Genomic DNA, 24,858 nt, shown 5'->3' on the forward strand with positions numbered 1-24,858 from the left:
TGCGTGAGCCTCAACTAGAGAGCCTGCATGCCACAAACTACAGAGCCCATGTATCCTGGAGCCCGCGCGACACAACTAGAGAGAAGCCCGCACGCCACAACGAAGAGCTTGCGCACCACAACGAAAGATCCTGCATGCCTCAATGAAGATCCTGTGTGCCGCAACTAAGACCCAATGCAGCCAAACAAATTAAAATAAATAAATAAATAAAAATTTTAAAAAAAGATAAAGCGAAAGTTTAAAAAAAAATCCAAGTCTAGACATCTATTTTTAACTAAAATATTCAACATTTACAAAATTTACATTTTACATTTCATTGAAAAACAGAAACTGAGGAGAAGTGGTATGCTTTAAAATCTTAACAGTGCTTATCTCTGGGTAGTGGGGAAACTGGTGTTTTAAATAATCTTTCTTTGTATGTTTCTATATTTCCCAGATTTTCTAAAATAAATCATTTTACTCTTTAAGTTAGAAATAGTTTTAACTGAAGAATAATAAGTAGGAGTTGACTAGTTAGACTGCATTTACCTGACCTCTCTAAAGAATGTTCAACAAGCAACCAACAGCAAAAACAAAACTTTCATATTTTTTTAAGGGGCAAAGAACTCCAAATGGTGATTTATTCTAAACGAATTAAAATTCCTTGTACTTCACTGATTCCTATTTTTTTACCTATGTAATTTTATGTAAATGTATAAATATGGTCATACCTTGCCTTTTAAAAAATGATTTTTTTCCTTTTGTACTTGGTTCTCCATTCCCCTCCCTGCCCCTTTACTGCCTTATTTCTTTCATTTAGGATATTGATCCATATGAAATTAATTTTTAAACAGAAGATGAGTTGAGAAATATTTTTTCTTCCAAATGAATAGCTAGTTCTGTACTGGCACCATTTACTAAATAATTCCCTCCATTTCCAACTGAATTGAACCTTGGTCATAAATAGTCTCAGGATATATGAGATCTGCTCTTTGATCCTCTAATCTATTTGTCTATTCCTTTTCTAATACTGTATTTTATTACAGCATCTTTATGGCATTTCCTGCTTATATGATATAAATCTACCCTCACTATTCATTTTCACAGTTTTCTTGGCTATTTTTGAGTCTTTACTTTCCATATAAACTTAAGACAGATTTACCTAATTCCCCATCACCATCTTGATCCTGTTGGCATTCTAATATGAACTGCATTAAATTTATTAACTTGGGGAGAATTTACATTTTTATGATGCTAAGTCTTTTTATTCAAGAAGCCTTTCCACTGTTTATAGCTTTCTTCATATAGGTACTATTATGCCTTTTATTAAATATACTAATTTTATATTAAATGTATTAAATAATATATTAAATATATTTTAAAAATTATTTTTATTGCCACTGGAAAGGGATTTTTGAATTTCCACTTTGCATATCTTTTGTCATTGTATACTTGTATCATAACCTACAACTTTACCACATTCCCTTATCAAACTCTAGCTATTAGGCATATAATCATAATAATCACCAAATAGGGATAGTTACATCTTTTTCTAATATGTATGCCAATTATTTCATTTTTATTTTATTATTGTAGTTGCTAAAACCTTCAAAGCAATGTTAAATAATCATGGTGATACAGAGTATTCATTTTTCTGGTTTAAATGGATATGTTTTTAGTGTTTCACTATTTAAGATCATAGTTACTAAAGCATTTAGTAATCCATCTTTATTATAGATAGGTTGTTTTCTTCTCTCCCTATTTTACTTTAGAGTTTTAAAATTAAGAATGGTTGCTAATTTTTTCCAGTATCTTTTATACATCTATTAATATGATCATATGGCTTTTTCTCCTTGAAGTTACTGATATAATTACCTTGACAGATTTCCTAATACTCAACCATTCCTGTATTCCTAGAAAAAAACCTTCCTGGTCATAGTGTATTATCCTTTTGATACACTGAAGGATTGTATTTGATAATACAAGGTATATTTTATATATTTTATAATTCACCATTTCAAGTATACAATTCAATGATTTTTAGTAAGTTTACCAAGTTGTACAACCATTATCATAAAACAGTTTTGGAACATTTTCATCACCCTGATTAGATTCCGCATGTCTGTTTACTGTTAATCTCTGTTCCTATCTCCTGTTCCAAGCACTAATCTGTCTCTGTAGATTTGCCCTTAGATGTTTCGTATAAAGAGAATCATACAATACGGGGTCTCTTGTATCTTGCTTTTTTTCATTTAGCATGTTTTTGAGGTTAATCAATGTGTAGCATGTATCACTACTTCATTTCATTTTACTGTTGAATAATAATTCATCGTATGGATACACCACATTTTGTCTATCCATTCACCAGTTGATGGACACTTATATTGTTTCCAGTTTTTGGCTATTAGGAATAAAGCTGCTAGGAACATTTGTGTGCAAGTCTTTATGTGGATATATGTTTTCATTTCTCTTGGGTTATACCTAGGAGTAGAATTGCTGAGTCATGTCGTAAACTTATGTTAACTTTTTAAGAAAGTGTCAAACTGTTTTCCAAGGTGGCTGCACTATTTATATTCACTCCAGCAATCTATGAGGGTTCCTGTTTCTCCACATTCTCACCAACAATTATTACTATCTTCTCTTTTTAGCCACTTGAGTGGGTGGGAAATGCAGTTTTACTTTGCATTGCCTTAATGGCTAATAATGTTGAGAGTATGTTCATATTTTGATAATGGAAGAGAAGAAAGAGTCTCTAACAAAAGTCACTGTAAAATAGTTTGTGGCATTTGGAAACTGAGAACAGCATGCTAAAAGCAAAAAAGCCAAATTAAGACATAAGTCTCAGGACCTATGCCAGAGTATACATTCTGGTATTAATTATTCTATATTATTCTGTGTACACAAAATATAGTTATACTTGCTAGAGAAGCTATTAATGAATATGCATTGAGCTGGTTCATTTTTTTTTTAATGTATTTATTTTTTTGGCTGCACTGGGTCTTCATTGCTGTGCATGGGCTTTCTCTAGTTGCGGCTAGCGGGGGCTACTCTTGGTTGCGGTGTGCAGGCTTCTCATTGCAGTGGCTTCTCTTGTTGCGGAGCATGGGCTCTAGGCGCATGGGCTTCAGTAGTTGTGGCTCACGGGCTCTAGAATGCAGACTCAGTAGTTGTGGCACATGGGCTTAGTTGCTCCACGGCATGTGGGATCTTCCTAGACCAGGGCTCGAACCCGTGTCCCCTGCATTGGCAGGCGGATTCTTAACCACTGTGCCACCAGGGAAGCCGAGCTGGTTCATTTAGATTAATCTTAGTGTTTATATTACTTCTGTTATATATAATTGCTTTAGTCCTTTGTAAAAAAAAAATAAATAAATGTGAAAAAATTGTAGAAAGTAAAGTCTTGGAAGACTCAATAGTTACTGCAATATGAAGTAAAATATATTTCTTAGCATGCTGACACTATATATAATTTTTGAACAAATGGGATTAATTATATGTAAGTAGAGAGATGAAAATAATGGAAGGAAATATGAATCCATTAATCTAAGTATCAGATTAATCAAATGGAAGGTACCAGATATCATTTGGAAAATCATTCAGAAGGCACTGATAAAGCACTACAAAATACAGACTCTCATATACTCTTCATTTTAGGTGAATACTATGTACCTTCTCTGCCATAAAAGAATGGCAAATTATTAAAATGGAAACATTTAGAAAATAGAAGAAACATTTTCCATTTGTAAATTTTTATCTTCACTCACATACTTGTTCACTATATGACTATTTCACTAAAACTGTCCCTTCAACTACTACTAAGAGTGAAAAACAGAATGTGAATGATTTATGAACTCTACAGCCTTTAAAAAAAGTTTTGGTATCCAAAACTTGTAAAATAAAAGAATACTAAATGTAAATACTGACTCGTTTTATATTTCTGAATTTTAGTAAAAAACAATAATGAGAATTGAGAACAGAACAGTGGAGACCAAGATACTTGTAATACAGGGTAACCATTAGGAACAGTAAGAATTTAGGTGTCAAAATCTTTAAAATAATGTCCTAATGCAGTTGACCCTTGAACAACGTGGATACAAAACACACAGGTTCACTTATACACAGATATTTTTCAGTAGTAATACCACAGTATTACACAGTCCACTGGTTGAATCCACAGATATAGAGGAACCTCAGATATGGAGGTTACACGTTAGCACAGATTAATCCCCATGCTGTTCAAGGGCCAATGTGCACATTCTATGCACATTATTTAAAATGGGATCAAAGAGAAAAGCCTGAAATGCTTTTGAAGGTAAAATAAAACTACACATACACTTGTCTTCTGGATTATTCAGAGTTTAAAAAAAAAAGCCACACTAAAATGATCATTTGGATGAGGATTACAATGATATATATGATTTCCTCTATCATTTTAAGGAGACACTACAATAAAATTACTATATGTCAGTTGAACTCTTTCTAGTTAGGGTAAATAGAATGTTTCTTATCAACGGAGTAGGGTAAAACCTCATTGAAAAAGGAATTATTTCACAGAAGTAAATTCGTTAGGTAACTGGATCTAACGTCAATTAAAAAAATATTAGTCATTTATTTGATAGGCACTAGACTTCTTTTGTTTTCATTTTTCAGTTTTGTTTTTTATTGAAATATAATTGAGAGAGAACATATTAGTTTCAGGTGTACAACACAATGATTTGAGATATATATATATATGAAAATGATCACCACAATAAGTCTAGCTAACATCCACCCCCAGAGAGTTACAATTTTTTGGTGTGTGATGAGAACTTTTAAGACCTTAGCAACTTCATCCTTTTCCTATCTTTTAAAATAAAACATTCAGAATACAATCCAACATTTTCTTGATGATCTTAGAGTCTACTTCAATACTTCATCACTTGACAACTCTAAGTCTGCAAACTTGCCCTTTACTTTTAGCAAGGGGGAAAAAAAAAAAACCCTGCTAGTATCTCTAAATGCCATAATGGTGCAATAGAGTATTACCACTGTAGAAAAGAAAAACAGTGCTCCAAGAGGTGTTATTAACTTGTTTAAATTATACAGAGCAATGTGGCTTCCATCACTGCTACTCATCAAGTTAAGACAGTGGTTCTCAAACTTGAGTGGGCATCAGATGCACCTGAGGGCTTATTAAAACACAGCTGGCTTGTGTTTTAATAACCACCCAGAGTATCAGATTCAGTAGGTGTAGAGTGGGGAACTAATAATTTTCATTTTAAACAATTACCCATGTGGTGCTGATCCTATAGTTGGGGATCACACTTTGAGAACCATTGGGCTAATCCAGTGGTTTTTCCATCCTTATCTGTCTTCTCTGTAGCATGTGATGATGTTAAAATTTCCTCCTTCTTGGGCTTCCCTGGTGGCGCAGTGGTCCAGAATCCGCCTGCCAATGCAGGGGACATGGGTTCGAGCACTGGTCCGGGAAGATCCCACATGCCGCGGAGCAACTAAACCCGTGTGCCACAACTACTGAGCCCGCGCTCTAGAGCCCATGAGCCACAACTACTGAAGCCCACGCGCCTAGAGCCCGTGCTCTGCAACAAGAGAAGCCACTGCAATGAGAAGTCCATGCACCGCAAGGAAGAGTAGCCCCCGCTCGCCGCAACTAAAGAAAGCCCACGTGGCAACGAAGACCCAACACGCCCCCCCCCACACACAAAAATTTCCTCCTTCTAGGACTTGCAATCTCTTTTTAATGGTACTACAGGTATTTAGGCAGCTTTGGGACTACCACTAAGTATTAGTAATTCTTAGGGTTCCACCCCTAGTACCCTCATGTTCTCTTTGATTGGTGTCACTCTCTTCCCCTTGGCTTCAACAACCTAAATAAGTAGTTTTCAAAACTTCTTAGACTCTAAGAGGATTAAAGGTGTCAAGAAGCTCTGGGAACATGGTTCTTCTACTTTATTCCCCACCTTCAAAATCAGCTCTTCATCCTGTATTCTGTCTTAATCAACAGCACCTTCATCAACCTAGTTGCACAAATCAGAATTATTCTGGACCCTTCTTTTTTTTTTTCTTTTTTACCCTGCACCATTCAATTGGTCATTAAGTTGCATCAATTCTACCTTCTAAATAGCTCTTGACTCTGGTAATTAATTTCTCTACCTCCACTTCCAGAAAGTGATTAATTCACTGGTCTGAATCCAATAGCCTTCCTAGTGTATTTCTACTTTGACTCCTCCAATCCATTCTCTGCAATGCAGTTATAGGATCTTTCTAAACTAAAAGGATAATTATGCCATTCCCTACTTAAAACCCTTTAGTGCTTCCTCACTGCTTTTAGGATAAAATCCAAACTCCTTGGCATGACTGAGTTCCTTCACGATCTGGTCCGTTTACCTCTCCAGCCTCATCTCTCAACATTGCCCTTTTATTTCTGTACTCTAGCCATGCAAGCTATCTTCAAATTCCAGAACACGATATATTTGCTCATGGCTCTATAACTAGAACCCCTTCTTCCCTGGGCTATTATGCCCATTCTTTTGGGTGGCGAACTCAGCCTGCAAACTGAGTGACACTTCAGAGGTTCTCCTAGCTTCCACACCATCGGTCTGGGTGGGCCACTCCAATTATTTTCATAATACCATGTTTATGTATAGATCACAGCCTTCATCTCATTATATTGTAATTACTGATTTATTTTTTAATCTTTTTCTTCCTCCACCTGATGTCCCTCCCCCCACCTCGCAAATTTACACAAAGTACATTCAAAAGGCAGAACAGTTCAGTGGAAAAGGCATAGAACTTTATTTGGGTTCAAGTCCTACCTCTGTCTCATAACTCTAATATATGATGTTAGTCAAGTAACAAAGCCAAAGAAACCTACAACGCGGAAGGGATTTATGCAATCACTTTGCGATTCTGCGCATATGGTTTTACTTTTTTGGTCTGTTACTTCATTTGTACAACACGTGTTAGACTAAATGTTCTCCAAAGTGCCTTTCAACTCTAAGATCTTATGGCTATCATTATCAGCAGTATCCTGGATAAAAGAAATTTTAAAGATCTCTTAGAGTCATGCAAATATAGTATCATAAATATTTGAAGCTACAGGACTGAAGTAAATTGTTAGGTTACTTAATTGCACAGATTCTTTTCAAAGTCCACTAGGATTTTTCAGATTTTATTTTCTTTCATTTAGAAAAGGATAAGAAAAAAATTCTGTTGGATATCAGCAAAAATAGTCCTCTCATCTTTAAATCTGATTTTAAGAGAAATGTTTTATGATGTTATTTTTCTTGAATTGTCATCAATTCATGTAGTTTCACTCCTATGAATTCATACAATATTCTATCTGTGAAGAGAGGTCTTTCTTATAAAGCATCAGCACTGATTTTTGTTTCTATGAGGTAGAGAACAAACAGTAACTTTTGCTCACAACAGATGGAAATAATATATAATGCTCAAGATAAATACAAATAAAATAAAACTTATGGCACTTTAAACAACAACAAAAAATCTGATCTCAAGCAGTAACAGCTCATTCTTTCTTTACTGTCAAGGACTCTATTTAAGGCCTCAAAATAAGTAGCAAAGTATGCAGAGGAAATTTTTGTATATTCCAGCTGAAATTGTAAAAAGGGGAAACCATGCATGTAAATATGTTACTGATTGCTTTGAATATACCAACTAGATATCTCTCAATTCTAAAATAATGATAATAATTATACTAATATTATTTATAACACATTTTATTTCACAGAGCACTTTTCTGATCCTCATAAAAATCCTGTGAGATAGAAAGGATGTTATCTCCACTTGACAGATGAAGAAACCGAGGTATGTGAATTTGCCAAGTCACAGAGTTTTAGATGTCAGAGCCAGAACTATTAACATGTTATTAATTTATATACCACCAGAATCCAGCATTTAGTGGATACTTAATAAATGTGTAGCAAATGAATTAATCTAAATTTTCTGGTTCCTAGAGTCCAGTGTTTCTTTCATTAGCAGCTCTATTAATTCTTCAGTTGCTAGGATAGGTCTGCAGCTGAGTCAAATAAAATTACTAACCTCAAAGCAACAATGTTACTTAATGGATGCAATTTAGATAGTCAGACCTTCTGGGTTGAAAACAGAATTTTTTTTTTGCTCACTATCTTTTCACCTTAACATTTCATAGGAATATATATAAAATAACCATATTGAATAGAATAAATAAGCTCATATTAATGTAATTAATAGATAAGCTCATATTAATGTAATTAGCATAAAGTGAATACAGTAGTCCCTCAGTATTCTGGGGACAGGGGGTTGGTTCCAGGATTTGTGTGGATACAACATTTCACCTCAAATATGTAGTATTTGCAGATAACCTCTGCACAGTCTCCTGTATACTTTAAATCATCTCTGGATTACCTACAATACCAAATACAATGCAAATGCTATGTAATAGTTGTAAATGCAACGTAAATGTTATGTAATAGTTGCTGGTACAGGACAGCTTCAAGTTTTGCATTTTGGAATTTTCTGTAATTTTTAAAAAAATATTTTCAAATCTACACTTTGCTGAATTTGAGATGTGGAGCCCACAGATGTGGAAGGCTGACTACTCAAAGTCGCAGCAACTACTGTTGTCGAAATTATGACATTGATTTTAAATAATCAAAAATAGTTTACCTGTGGCGCAAGGAGAGGTAGCCTAATATAAGCCAAAAGTTTACTGAGATCTTTCCGTCTCTGTTCCAAATCATGACGGACCCAAGTAAGAAGTGCATTCAATATTGTCTCCTCACTAGGAATGTTCATGTCATCACTGGCCAAGAGCTTTGCAATTTCACTGGCTGGTAATAACACAAATTCCTGGTTTCGAATTACTTCCATGAAATGTTCCTAGAGGGAAAAAGGGCATATAATTGATATTGTTTCTTCTGTCCATCACAGTTTAAAAGAAACTAAACATTTTTTAATTAGATGCCAAAACACAGTTTATACTTTCGCCCTTCCTTACAATGTATTATTGCTTGCAAGGGAAAAAACACAGCAGAAAATAACATTTAAACTGTAATTATGTTAAAATTCTTATTTCTATATAAGTAGAATTAAAGCATTGTATCATTTATTACAATTAAAAAATAAATTTGGGACTTTTCGGTATTGCTTTGCTCAAGTTAGGGAATAGTTTTGGCAAGTCTTTCAAAGGAAGATAGAAAAAATGACATAGACACTTTGTATGATTAACATCAAAAGTGAGTTTAGATTTGTGGTGCAGAAGATTTTGGCCAAGAGGGAAGCAAAATACCTGGGTGAGAATGAAGTTATTTCTCTTACCCAGAAATGGCCTCTAGGGAGGCTAAATTTCCCAAGACCATTCTGAACCATGGAAGTCTTCTCAGACTCTGCCTGGGAAGAGAATGTGTCCTTAGAGCTATCCGTGAGCCAAACTGGCCTTTAAAAGTATTTTAATATTATTTATAAGACCACCAAGGATTTTAGGTCTGATTTGAAAACTTTAATCTCTTCTTACCTGATTTATGTACAAAGTTCTTTTGGTCTCATAGGAAAAACAGCCAAAACAAAAATGTTGACCTACAGTGCACTGGGACTCCAGGGCCTTAGACCGAAGATGACTCAGTTCTGGCCACATTCTAGAATCAGCCTCTTTATAATTTGAAATGGAAGATAAAAATGCCCTTAGATAACTTTTACTAGGCTATTATGCTAAACAATCTAAAGAGAAAAGAAATAGTCTTCTGTTGTAAAAGGTTACAAGTCTTAATGCATGGGCTGCTTACATAGTTATAATACAAACGCAAATGCTAGAAGTATTGTCCCTTAATGTTTTTCTTATGCTTCTTAATGTACTATGGCTGTCTCAGCATACAGTTTTAATAAAAAAAGCTAAGGCTGTTTAAATCAGAGCTATTTAAAAATAGCTCAAGCTATTTAAATTAGAGTTAGAGATAAGGACTATCAACAATTATCTTCCATATCAAGATGAGAATTGTATTTTCCATATAGCCTCCAGTAACTCAAGTTAGCCACTGATCTAAGATATATCTTGGGTTGACATTTCACTTCTTTCCAAGAAATTCTTAAGAGGAAAACCATACGTGAATAATTAACTACATTCAATTGCCTCAATTCATCATGATTTGTTAAAGATGCCCAAATGAATCTATTTTAAAATGACTGACTATCATTTTTCAGAAATATATTTTAATAAAACCTCAGGGCTGGAATGGCTTCAAGCAAATTGTACTACTCAATTGTATACCGACATTATAAAATGATTTGGTAACACACAGCAAGAGCTATAAAAATGTTGAAGCTCTCAACTCGTAGTTATACCACAAGTAGTTTAATCCTTAGTAAATAATTCACAAGAGGGGGAAAAAAAAGCTGATGCTTCTCTGATGGTGCTTCTTTGTATTATTATTTATAATAGTAAAAAAAATGGGAAATAGCCTAAATGTCCAGCTCTAGGGGGTTGTAACTCAACTGGCTATTATTCAGGCATTAAAAATTTTAGGGACAAAGACCACATAGATAAACGGAAAGATATTTATTATATAATGTTAGATGAGATTCTGAAGAAATCAAAATAATAACATTTCTAATAGTTCAAAAGTATATAGTACAGTCAACAGTTATACAACACTGAAGTAACTACTGCCATACTTTCAAATGGAATTAATTGCATTTCATCAATGAGAAAAAGATTATATAAATATTCATTTAATTAATAGTTTATAGGTTGATATATCTATTTCAGAACAATGCCCATTCCATTCTGGTAGAATTTGTATTAAGTGAAATTGGAGTTTTTCAACACCTTATGGAAATACTACTGAACTCAAGGTTAAACACAAAGTGCTTTTCTAAAGTATTAATTTGGTTTTGAAGCAAGTATTTTAGCAAAATTCGATGTTTTTTACAGGTTTTCTAGATCAAGAAACAAAATTTAAAATTGTAAAATCAAATGTTTGTATTTATTTTATAAATCCACAATGACATTCAATATTTGTAATGATATAACCAGTCTTAGATTTTTTTGGTAGAGGTTACATGATGGCTTCCAGGTCACGTTTGGTGGCAGTCAGAACAAGAACAAAAGTTTCCAGATTTCAGGATTACAAGAAGGAACTTTTCATCCTTTCCTATTTGTATTCATGCAGGATGAGTGAACATCCCAAGTACGTGCACTATTTGCTAATTGTGACAGTTGATTTCACTCTGTGGCATGTGCTTACTTCATATTTTAAATCCATTTTACGACACAAACAGCTATCATGCTACCAAACACTTGCTAGCATTATGCTCTTTCCTCCTTTGGAATAGTTTTCAAGCACATGAAATTACTGAGGGATTTATTTAAATTGAAGATTGAATTCTGCTATACATTTTCATTCAGTTCCCACAGCAACAACTCAGATCACACAATCTGCCTCTAAATTACTTATTGTTATTAGAATTCAATTTCAGGTCTCTGTTGAAACTGAATAATGTCAAATAATGGCCTTGGGGAGAAAAAAACTACCACAACTAATGGGCTATGAAAATAGCTTTATAAACATCAAGCTAATTTAAATTTAATTTATATCTAAGCCTTAAAGGAGCAACTGTGCCTCTACTGTAAAGAACAGCAATGACCCAAATGCATACAAATGTTTGCACGTGAATAAAACTCCTTCATAGGTAAGAGATATTATGTAAATTATGGAATGATTACAAAGGAAAAAAATCCAGCTTTATTTTATTTATATTTATCTTATTCCAAAAAATATTTGAACCTGAGCTGTAAAAGTTAAACTAAGAAATCTACAGGGAAGAATAAAGACTGGGGGGGAAGACAGCCTCATCCACCAGAGGGCAGACAGCAGAAGCAAGAAGAACTACAATCTTGCAGCCTGTGGAACGAAAACAACATTCACAGAAAAACAGACAAAATGAAAAGGCAGAGGACTATGCACCAGATGAAGGAACAAGAAAAAAACCCAGAAAAACAACTAAATGAAGTGGAGATAGGCAACCTTCCAGAAAAAGAATTCAGAATAATGATAGTGAAGATGATCCAGGACCTCAGAAAAAGAATGGAGGCAAAGATTGAGAAGATGCAAGAAATGTTTAACAAAGACCTAGAAGAATTAAAGAACAAACACCTAGAAGAATTAAAGAACAAACAAACAGAGATGAACAATACAATAACTGAAATGAAAAATACACTAGAAGGAATCAATAGCAGAAAAACTGAGGCAGAAGAACGGATAAGGGACCTGGAAGACAGAATGGTGGAATTCACTGCCGCAGAACAGAATAAAGAGAAAAGAATGAAAAGAAATGAAGACAGCCTAAGAGACCTCTGGGACAACATTAAATGCAACAACATCCGCATAATAGGGGTCCCAGAAGGAGAAGAGAGAGAGAAAGGACCCAAGAAAATATCTGAAGAAATTATACTCGAAAACTTCCCTAACATGGGAAAGGAAATAGCCACCCAAGCCCAGGAAGCGCAGAGAGTCCCAGGCAGGATAAACCCAAGGAGAAACACACCGAGATACATAGTAATCAAACTGGCAAAAATTAAAGACAAAGAAAAATTATTGAAAGCAACAAGGGAAAAACGACAAATAACATACAAGGGAACTCCCATACGGTTAACAGCTGATTTCTCAGCAGAAACTCTGTAAGCCAGAAGGGAGTGGTGTGATATACTTACAGTGATGAAAGGGAAGAACGTACAACCAAGATTACTCTACCCGGCAAGGATCTCATTCAGATTCGATGGAGAAATCAAAAGCTTTACAGACAAGCAAAAGCTAAGAGAATTCAGCACCACCAAACCAGCTCTACAACAAATGCTAAAGGAACTTCTCTAAGTGGGAAACACAAGAGAAGAAAGGACCTACAAAAACAAAGCCAAAACAATTAAGACAATGGTAATAGGAACATACATATAGATAATTACCTTAAATGTGAATGGATTAAATGCCCCAACCAAAAGACACAGGCTCACTGATTGGATACAAAAAGAGACACATATATATGCTGTCTACAAGAGACACACTTCAGACACATACGGACTGAAAGTGAGGGGATGGAAAAAGAAACTCTATGCAAATGGAAATCAAAAGAAAGCTGGAGTAGCAATACTCATATCAGAGAAAAGAGACTTTGAAATAAAGAATGTTACAAGAGACAAGGAAGGACACTACATAATGATCAAGGGATCAATTCAAGAGGAAGATATAACAATTATAAATATATATGCACCCAACATAGGAGCACCTCAATACATAACGCAACTGCTAACAGCTATAAAAGAGGATATCGACAGTAACATAATAATACTGGGGGACTTTAACACCTCACTTACACCAATAGACAGATCATCCAGACAGAAAACTAATAAGGAAACAAAAGCTTTAAATGACACAACAGACCAGATAGATAAGGTACTTATAGGACATTCCATCCAAAAACAGCAGATTACACTTTCTTCTCAAGTGCACACGGAACATTCTCCAGGATAGATCACATCTTGGGTCACAAATCAAGCCTCGGTACATTTTAAAAACCTGAAATCATATCAAGTATCTTTTCCAACCACAACGCTATGAGATTAAAAATAAATCACCAGGAAAAAAATGTAAAAAACACAAACACGTGGAAGCTAAACAATACGTTACTAAATAACCAAGAGATCACTGAAGAAATCAAAGAGGAAATCAAAAAATACCTAGAGACAAATGACAAAGAAAACACGATGACCCAAAACCTATGGAATGCAGCAAAAGCAGTTCTAAGAGGGAAGTTTATAGCAACACAATCCTACCTCAAAAAAAGAAGAAAAATCTCAAATAAACGATCTAAACTTATACCTAAAGGAACTAGAGAAAGAAGAACAAACAAAACCCAAAATTAGTAGAAGGAAAGAAATCATAAAGATCAGAGCAGAAATAAATGAAATAGAAACAAAGAAAACAATAGCAAAGATCAATAAAACTAAAAGCTGGTTCTTTGAGAAGATAAACAAAATTGATAAACCTTTAGCCAGACTCATCAAGAAAAAGAGGGAGAGGACTCAAATCAACAAAATTAGAAGTGAAAAAGGAGAGGTTACAATGGACACCACAGAAATACAAAGCATCCTAAGAGATTACTACATGCAACTCTATGCCAATAAAATGGACAACCTGGAAGAAATGGACAAATTCTTAGAAAAGTATAACCTTCCAAGACTGAACCAGGAAGAAATAGAAAATATGAACAGACCAATCACAAGTAATGAAATTGAAACTGTGATTTAAAATCTTCCAGGAGGGCTTCCCTGGTGGTGCAGTGGTTGAGAGTCTGCCTGCCAATGCGGGGAGCATGGGTTCGGGCCCTGGTCTGGGAGGATCCCGCGTGCTGCGGAGCAGCTGGGCCCGTGGGCCGCAGCTGCTGGGTCTGCGTGTCTGGAGCCTGTGCTCCGCAGCGGGAGGGGCCACGGCGGTGAGGGGCCCGCACACCGCGATGGGGAGCGGCCCCCGCTTGCCGCGACTGGAGAGGGCCCTCGCACAGAAACGAAGACCCAACACAGCCAAAAATAAATAAATAAATACATAAATTAAAAAAAAAAATCTTCCAACAAACAGAAGTCCAGGACCAGATGGCTTCACAGGTGAATTCTATCAAACATTTAGAGAAGAGCTAACACCCATCCTTCTCAAACTCTTCCAAAAAACTGCAGAGGAAGGAACATTCCGAAACTCATTCTACAAGGCCACCATCACCCTGATACCAAAACCAGACAAAGACACTACAAAAAAAGAAAATTACAGACCAATATCACTGATGAATATAGATGAAAAATCCTCAACAAAATATTAGGAAACAGAATCCAACAACACATTAAAAGGATCATACACCATGATCAAGTGGGATTTATCCCAGGGATGCAAGGATTCTTCAATATATGCAAATCAATCAGTGTGATACACCATATTAATAAATTGAAGAATAAAAACCATATGATCATCTCAATAGATGCAGAAAAAGCTTTTGACAAAATTCAACACCCATTTATGATAAAACCTCTCCAGAAAGTGGGCATAGAGGGAACCTACCTCAACATAATAAAGGCCGTATAAGACAAACCCACAGTCAACATCGTTCTCAGTCGTGAAAAACTGAAACCATTTCTTCTAAGATCAGGAACAAGAAAAGGTTGCCCACTCTCACCACTATTATTCAACACAGTTTTGGTAGTTTTAGCCACAGCAATCAGAGAAGAAAAAGAAATAAAAGGAATCCTAATCGGAAAAGAAGTAAAACTGTCACTGCAGATGACATGATACTATACATAGATAATCCTAAAGATGCCACCAGAAAACTACTAGAGCTAATCAATGAATTTGGTAAAGTAGCAGGATACGAAACTAATGCACAGAAATCTCTTGCATTCCTATACACTAACAATGAAAGATCAGAAAGAGAAATTAAGGAAACAATCTCATTCACTATTGCAACAAAAGAATAAAATACCAAAAATAGAGGAGATTAACCAAGATGGCGGAGTAGAAGGACGTGCTCTCACTCCCTCTTGCGAGAGCACCAGAATCACAACTGGCTGCTGGACAATCATTGACAGGAAGACCCTGGACTTCACCAAGGAGGATACCCCACGTCCAAGGACAGAGGAGAAGCCACAGTGAGACGGTAGGAGGGGCGCAATCAGAGTAAAATCAAATCCCATAACTGCTGGGTGGGTGACTCACAGACTGGCGAACACTTATACCACAGAAGTCCACCCACTGGAGTGAAGGTTCTGAGCCCCACGTCAGGCTTCCCAACCTGGGGGTCCGGCAACGGGAGGAGGAATTCCTAGAGAATCAGACTTTGAAGTCTAGTGGGAATTGATTGCAGGACTGTGACAGGACTGGGGGAAACAGAGACCCCACTCTTGGAGGGCACACACAAAGTAATGTGTGCATCGGGACCCAGAGGAAGGAGCAGTGACCCTGGGGGAGACTGAACCAGACATACCTGCTGGTGTTGGGGGGTCTCCTGCAGAGGCAAGTGGTGGCTCTGTTTCACCGTGGGGATAAGGACACTGGCAGCAGAGGTCCTGGGAAGTTCTCCTTGGCGTGAGCCCTCCCAGAGTCTGCCATTAACCCCACCAAAGAGCACGGGGTAGTCTCCAGTGTTCGGTTGCCTCAGGCAAAACAACCAACAGGGAGGGAACCCAGCCCCACCCATCAACAGTCAAGTGGATTAAGGTTTTACTGAGCTCTGACCGCCACAGCAACAGTCAGCTCTACCCACCACCAGAGCCTCCCATCAAGCCTCTTAGATAGCCTCAACCACCAGAGGGCAGACAACAGAAGCAAGAAAAACTACAATCCTGCAGCCTGTGGACCAAAAACCACAGTTACAGAAAGATAGACAAGATGAAAAGGCAGAGGGCTATGTACCAGATGAAGGAACAAGAAAAAACCCCAGAAAAACAACTAAATGAAGTGGAGATAGGCAACCTTCCAGAAAAAGAATTCAGAATAATGATAGTGAAGATGATCCAGGACCTCGGAATAAGAATGGAGGCAAAGATTGAGAAGATGCAAGAAATGATTAACAAAGACCTAGAAGAATTAAAGAACAAACAAACAGAGATGACCAATACAATAAGTGAAATGAAAACTACACTAGAAGGAATCAATAGCAGAATAACTGAGGCAGAAGAACGGATAAGTGACCTGGAAGACAGAATGGTGGAATTCACTGCTGCGGAACAGACTAAAGAAAAAAGAATGAAAAGAAATGAAGACAGCCTAAGAGACCTCTGGGACAACATTAAACGCAACAACATTCGCATTATAGGGGTCCCAGAAGGAGAAGAGAGAGAGAAAGGACCAGAGAAAATATTTGAAGAGATTATAGTCGAAAACTTCCCTAACATGGGAAAGGAAATAGCCACCCAAGTCCAGGAAGCGCAGAGAGTCCCATACAGAATAAACCCAAGGAGAAACACGCCGAGACACATAGTAATCAAAGTGGCAAATATTAAAGACAAAGAAAAATTATTGAGAGCAGCAAGGGAAAAACGACAAATAACATACAAGGGAACTCCCATAAGGTTAACAGCTGATTTCTCAGCAGAAACTCTACAAGCCAGAAGGGAGTGGCATGATATACTTAAAGTGATGAAAGGGAAGAACCTACAACCAAGATTACTCTACCCAGCAAGGATCTCATTTAGATTTGATGGAGAAATCAAAAGCTTTACAGACAAGCAAAAGCTAAGAGAATTCAGCACCACCAAACCAGCTCTACAACAAATGCTAAAGGAACTTCTCTAAGTGGGAAACACAAGAGAAGAAAAGGACCTACAAAAACAAACCCAAAACAATTAAGAAAATGGTCATAGGAACATACATATTGATAATTACCTTAAACGTGAATGGATTAAATGCCCCAACCAAAAGACATAGACTGGCTGAATGGATACAAAAACAAGACCCATATATATGCTGTCTACAAGAGACCCACTTCAGACCTAGGGACACATACAGGCTGAAAGTGAGGGGATGGAAAAAGATATTCCATGCAAATGGAAATCAAAAGAAAGCTGGAGTAGCTATACTCATATCAGATAAAATAGACTTTAAAATAAAGAATGTTACAAGAGACAAGGAAGGACACTACATAATGATCCAGGGATCAATCCAAGAGGAAGATATAACAATTATAAATATATATGCACCCAACATAGGAGCACCTCAATACATAAGGCAACTGCTAACAGCTATAAAAGAGGAAATCGACAGTGACACAATAATAGTGGGGGACTTTAACACCTCACTTACACCAATGGACAGATCATCCAAAATGAAAATAAATAAGGAAACAGAAGCTTTAAATGACACAATAGACCAGATAGATTTAATTGATATATATAGGACATTCCATCCAAAAACGGCAGATTACACGTTCTTCTCAAGTGCGCACGGAACATTCTCCAGGATAGATCACATCTTGGGTCACAAATCAAGCCTCAGTAAATTTAAGAAAATTGAAATCATATCAAGCATCTTTTCTGACCACAACGCTATGAGATTAGAAATGAATTACAGGGGAAAAAACGTAAAAAAGACAAACACATGGAGGCTAAACAATACGTTACTAAATAACCAAGAGATCACTGAAGAAATCAAACAGGAAATAAAAAAATACCTAGAGACAAATGACAATGAAAACACGACGACCCAAAACCTATGGGATGCAGCAAAAGCGGTTCTAAGAGGGAAGTTTATAGCTATACAAGCCTACCTAAAGAAACAAGAAAAATCTCAAGTAAACAATCTAACCTTACACCTAAAGAAACTAGAGAAAGAAGAACAAACAAAACCCAAAGTTAGCAGAAGGAAAGAAATCATAAAGATCAGAGCAGAAATTAATGAAATAGAAACAAAGAAAACAATAGCAAAGATCAAGAAAACTAAAAGTTGGTTCTTTGAGAAGAAAAACAAAATTGATAAGCCATTAGCCAGGCTCATGAAGAAAAAGAGGGAGAGGACTCAAATCAATAAAATCAGAAATGAAAAAGGAGAAGTTACAACAGACACCGCAGAAATACAAAACATCCTAAGAGACTACTACAAGCAACTTTATGCCAATAAAATGGACAATCTGGAAGAAATGGACAAATTCTTAGAAAGGTATAACCTTCCAAGACTGAATCAGGAAGAAACAGAAAATATGAACAGACCAATCACAAGTAATGAAATTGAAACTGTGATTAAAAATCTTCCAACAAACAAAAGTCCAGGACCAGATGGCTTCACAGGTGAATTCTATCAAACATTTAGAGAAGAGCTAACACCCATCCTTCTCAAACTCTTCCAAAAAATTGCAGAGGAAGGAACACTCCCAAACTCATTCTATGAGGCCACCATCACCCTGATACCAAAACCAGACAAAGACACTACAAAAAAAGAAAATTACAGACCAATATCACTGATGAATACAGATGCAAAAATCCTCAACAAAATACTAGCAAACAGAATCCAACAACACATTAAAAGGATCATACACCACGATCAAGTGGGATTTATCCCAGGGTTGCAAGGATTCTTCAATATACGCAAATCAATCAATGTGATACACCATATTAACAAATTGAAGAATAAAAACCATATGATCATCTCAATAGATGCAGAAAAAGCTTTTGACAAAATTCAACACCCATTTCTGATAAAAACTCTCCAGAAAGTGGGCATAGAGGGAACCTACCTCAACATAATAAAGGCCATATATGACAAACCCACAGCAAACATCATTCTCAATGGTGAAAAACTGAAAGCATTTCCTCTAAGATCAGGAACGAGACAAGGATGTCCACTCTCACCACTATTATTCAACATAGTTCTGGAAGTCCTAGCCACGGCAGTCAGAGAAGAAAAAGAAATAAAAGGAATACAAATTGGAAAAGAAGAAGTAAAACTGTCACTGTTTGCAGATGACATGATACTATACATAGAGAATCCTAAAACTGCCACCAGAAAACTGCTAGAGCTAATTAATGAATATGGTAAAGTTGCAGGTTACAAAATTAATGCACAGAAATCTCTTGCATTCCTATACACTAATGATGAAAAATCTGAAAGAGAAATTATGGAAACACTCCCATTTACCATTGCAACAAAAAGAATAAAATACCTAGGAATAAACCTACCTAGGGAGACAAAAGACCTGTATGCAGAAAACTATAAGACACTGATGAAAGAAATTAAAGATGAAACCAACAGATGGAGAGATATACCATGTTCTTGGATTGGAAGAATCAACATTGTGAAAATGAGTATACTACCCAAAGCAATCTACAGATTCAATGCAATCCCTATCAAATTACCAATGGCATTTTTTACGGAGCTAGAACAAATCATCTTAAAATTTGTATGGAGACACAAAAGACCCTGAATAGCCAAAGCAGTCTTGAGGCAAAAAAATGGAGCTGGAGGAATCAGACTCCCTGACTTCAGACTATACTACAAAGCTACAGTAATCAAGACAATATGGTACTGGCACAAAAACAGAAACATAGATCAATGGAACAAGATAGAAAGCCCAGAGATTAACCCACGCACCTATGGTCAACTAATCTATGACAAAGGAGGCAAAGATATACAATGGAGAAAAGAAAGTCTCTTCAATAAGTGGTGCTGGGAAAACTGGACAGCTACATGTAAAAGAATGAAATTAGAATACTCCCTAACACCATACACAAAAATAAACTCAAAATGGATTAGAGACCTAAATATAAGACTGGACACTATAAAACTCTTAGAGGAAAACATAGGAAGAACACTCTTTGACATAAATCACAGCAAGATCTTTTTTGATCCACCTCCTAGAGTAATGGAAATAAAAACAAAAATAAACAAGTGGGATCTAATGAAACTTCAAAGCTTTTGCACAGCAAAGGAAACCATAAACAAGACGAAAAGACAACCCTCAGAATGGGAGAAAATATTTGCAAACGAATCAACAGACAAAGGATTAATCTCCAAAATATATAAACAGCTCATTCAGCTCAATATCAAAGAAACAAACACCCCAATCCAAAAATGGGCAGAAGACCTAAATAGACATTTCTCCAAAGAAGACATACAGACGGCCACGAAGCACATGAAAAGATGCTCAACATCACTAATTATTAGAGAAATGCAAATCAAAACTACAATGAGGTATCACCTCACTCCTGTTAGAATGGGCATCATCAGAAAATCTACAAACAACAAATGCTGGAGAGGGTGTGGAGAAAAGGGAACCCTCTTGCACTGTTGGTGGGAATGTAAATTGATACAGCCACTATGGAGAACAATATGGAGGTTCCTTAAAAAAGTAAAAATAGAATTACCATATGACCCAGCAATCCCACTACTGGGCATATACCCAGAGAAAACCGTAATTCAAAAAGACACATGCACCCGAATGTTCATTGCAGCACTATTTACAATAGCCAGGTCATGGAAGCAACCTAAATGCCCATCAACAGACGAATGGATAAAGAAGTTGTGGTACATATATACAATGGAATATTACTCAGCCATAAAAAGGAACGAAATTGAGTCATTTGTTGAGACGTGGATGGATCTAGAGACTGTTATACAGAGTGAAGCAAGTCAGAAAGAGAAAAACAAATATCGTATATTAATGCATGTATGTGGAACCTAGAAAAATGGTACAGATGACCCAGTTTGCAGGGCAGAAGTTGAGACACAGATGTAGAGAATGGACATATGGACACCAAGGGGGGAAAACTGCGGTGAGGTGGGGATGGTGGTGTGCTGAATTGGGCGATTGGGATTGACATGTATACACTGATGTGTATAAAACTGATGCCTAATAAGAACCTGCAGTATAAAAAAACAAACAAAACAACTAATACTAAACTTTCATTGGGTTATTTGTATGGAAATATGTTAATATAAATGTTTCAGACATTACATGAAATTTCTAAAAATCTTATATTTGTATTTGTATGGAAATATGTATGGAAATATGTTAATATAAATGTTTCAGACATTACATGAAATTTCTAAAAATCTTATATTTGTATTTGTATGGAAATATGTATGGAAATATGTTAATATAAATGTTTCAGACATTACAGGAAACTTCTTAAAATCTTATATGTTCTGGTGTAATGTTATAAGTAATAATCCTAGTTATTACTTTAAAATGTATATCTCAGAAATAACTAATTTTCTTGTCAACTGCATTATTATGAACTTTCATCAAATCTTTAACCATGGTCATTTTTAAGTCTTTTGTCATTTACAGACAGTTCTGGGTGTACTCTGATGATTTTGCAAATATGTTCCTATAAAAGGGTTTCATCTTCAAGAAATTCATGGAAAAGACTCTGACAAGTACAGGTTTCTGGTAACTGACTCTATTGCTGAACTGAATGAATAAGCATTTTCAGAACTCTAATGAAAAACTGATGAACTCATAAAAGTGCTAACAAAAGATCAAGATGAAAAAAAAATTAATTACATGGGACTGAGTGAACTGATGAGGATGAGTATAATTTTTGTGACTTTCTGTCTGAATTAAAAAAAAAAAATCCCACAAGGACTCAGAGGCAAAGAATATACAAATCAATTTTCACTGCAAAGTAAAGGAGCTGTTACAGTGGAGGATTACTGGACTGAATGTCAATATTATGACATAGTATGAGTGTGTTTCATGTTTGGTAATTGCAATCATTGTTGCTTTTGTTGTGGTCATCCATGTACAATGCTTGGTGTCAGTCTATTTATCTCTTGTAAAAATAAAATACAGTGTGTGTGTGTGGAAAAAAAAATTCAGCAAAGACACTTTCAGGAAACATGGTATCTATATCATATGCATAAACTGAATCTTAAAAAATGAAAAAAAAAAAAGAATAAAATACCTAGGAATTAACCTATCTAAGGAGGTAAAAGACCTGTACTCAGAAAATTATAAGACACTGATGAAAGAAATCAAAGATGACACAAACAGATGGCAAGATATACCATGTTCTTGGATTGGAAGAATCAACATTGTGAAAATGACTATACTACCCAAAGCAATCTACAGATTCAATGCAATCCCTAGCAAATTACCAATGAATTTTTTACAGAACTAGAACAAAAAAAATTTTTAATTTGTATGGAGACACAAAAGACCAGGAATAGCCAAAACAATCTTGAGGGAAAAAAACGGAGCTGGAGGAATCAGACTCCCTGACTTCAGACTATACTACAAAGCTACAGTAATCAAGACAATATGGTACTGGCACAAAAACAGAAATATAGATCAATGGAACAGGATAGAAAGCCCAGAGATAAACCCATGCACCTATGGTCAACTAATCTATGACAAAGGAGGCAAGGATATATAATGGAGAAAAGACAGTCTCTTCAATAACTGGTGCTGGGAAAACTGGACAGCTACATGTAAAAGAATGAAATTAGAACACTCCCTAACATCATACACAAAAATAAACTCAAAATGGATTAAAGACCTAAATGTAAGACAAGACACTATAAAACTCTTAGAGGAAAACATAGGAAGAACACTCTTTGACATAATTCACAGCAAGATCTTTTTTGACCCACCTCCTAGAGTAATGGAAATAAAAACAAAAATAAACAAATGGGACCTAATGAAACTTCAAAGCTTTTGCACAGCAAAGGAAACTATAAACAAGACGAAAAGACAACCGTCAGAATGGGAGAAAATATTTGCAAACGAATCAACGGACAAAGGATTAATCTCCAAAATATATAAACAGCTCATGCAGCTCAATATTAAAGAAACAAACACCCCAATCCAAAAATGGGCAGAAGACCTAAATAGACATTTCTCCAAAGAAGACATACAGATGGCCAAGAAGCACATGAAAAGCTGCTCAACATCACTAATTATTAGAGAAATGCAAATCAAAACTACAATGAGGGATCACCTCACACCAGTTAGAATGGGCATCATCAGAAAATCTACAAACAACAAATGCTGGAGAGGGTGTGGAGAAAAGGGAACCCTCTTGCACTGTTGGTGGGAATGTAAATTGATACAGCCACTATGGAGAACAGTATGGAGGTTCCTTAAAAAACTAAAAATAGAATTACCATATGACCGAGCTATTCCACTACTGGGCATACACCCTGAGAAAACCATAATTCAAAAAGACACATGCACAATGTTCACTGCAGCATTATTTACAATAGCCAGGTCATGGAAGCAACATAAATGCCCATTGACAGACGAATGTATAAAGAAGATGTGGTACATGTATACAATGCAATATTACTCAGCCATAAAAAGGAACAAAATTGGGTCATTTGTGGAGCCATGGATGGACCTACTAGAGACTGTCATACAGAGTGAAGTAAGCCAGAAAGAGAAAAACAAATATTGTATAGTAACACATATATGTGGAATCTAGAAAAATGGTACAGATGAGCCAGCTTGCAAGGCAGAAATAGAGACAAAGATGTAGAGAACAAAAATATGGACACCAAGGAGGGAAAGCGGGTGGTGGTGGGATGAATTAGGAGATTGGGATTGACATATATGCACTAATATGTATAAAATAGATAAGTAATAAGAACCTGTTGTATAAAAAATAAATAAATAAAATTCAAAAAACAAAAAACAAACAAACAAACAAAAATTTTAAAAAGGTGCCAGTTTCCTTAAAAGAAAAAAAAAAAAGAAAGGCTTGGGGGGGAAATATTTCAAAGGACTTTATTTAAAAGATGTTAACCTAATACAATGCTAGGTCTAAAAGATGTTAATGTAATACGATGCTAGGTCTGTACAGTACTGCCCTGTCACACAGTCTCTATTTTTTCACTTGAAGCACTTTGACATCATAAATAAGAAACATTTCTAAGAAGCGATTACACCACGGGGAGAATAACGAATCCATAAAGGTTCTGCTTTTGCCTGAGTGCTTTTGCTCACTCACATAGATCCCTACTGTGTTGAACAGAGTAAATCTAAATAATGATGATGATGATGATATCATTTATTGACTGGGTATACTATGTATCAATCGCGGTTTTAAGTGCTAAACTTCTATTAACTCATTTAATCTTCACATTAAGCTCATGAAGTAAGTAGAATTAATCTTCCTAATAGTTACAAATATCTATTCTTATAATTTTTTCCAAATCTCTGTTTCTCTAGTAGAAGATTCCTAAAGTACTGTTCAATCCCTTCACCTACAAACCAATTCAATGGAAGGAAGGGGGATAGAGGAGAGGGTAGACAAAAAAATATCTCCTAAATGTTGACTAAATCAGTAACATGGATAATGATATATGTGTATGTGAATGTTGACATTCTTTCTCCTCTCAGAAGCTGTATTGCCCTAAA

At 35.8% G+C, this 24,858-nt stretch overlaps 1 protein-coding gene across 2 annotated transcripts in view; it reads right to left on the bottom strand.

The window, feature by feature from the left end:
* The window catches only part of KLHL5 (kelch like family member 5), a 94,947-nt gene that overhangs the window by 25,292 nt on the left and 44,797 nt on the right, over positions 1-24,858 (bottom strand). For both annotated transcript variants that reach the window (XM_057547432.1, XM_057547431.1), the window contains one exon: positions 8,647-8,859. In XM_057547432.1, the coding sequence (XP_057403415.1) occupies positions 8,647-8,859 (213 nt within the window). The remainder of the gene's footprint in view (positions 1-8,646; positions 8,860-24,858) is intronic.

This window comes from Balaenoptera acutorostrata, chromosome 5 (genome assembly GCF_949987535.1).
Source record: "Balaenoptera acutorostrata chromosome 5, mBalAcu1.1, whole genome shotgun sequence".
Classification (NCBI taxonomy): domain Eukaryota; kingdom Metazoa; phylum Chordata; class Mammalia; order Artiodactyla; family Balaenopteridae; genus Balaenoptera; species Balaenoptera acutorostrata.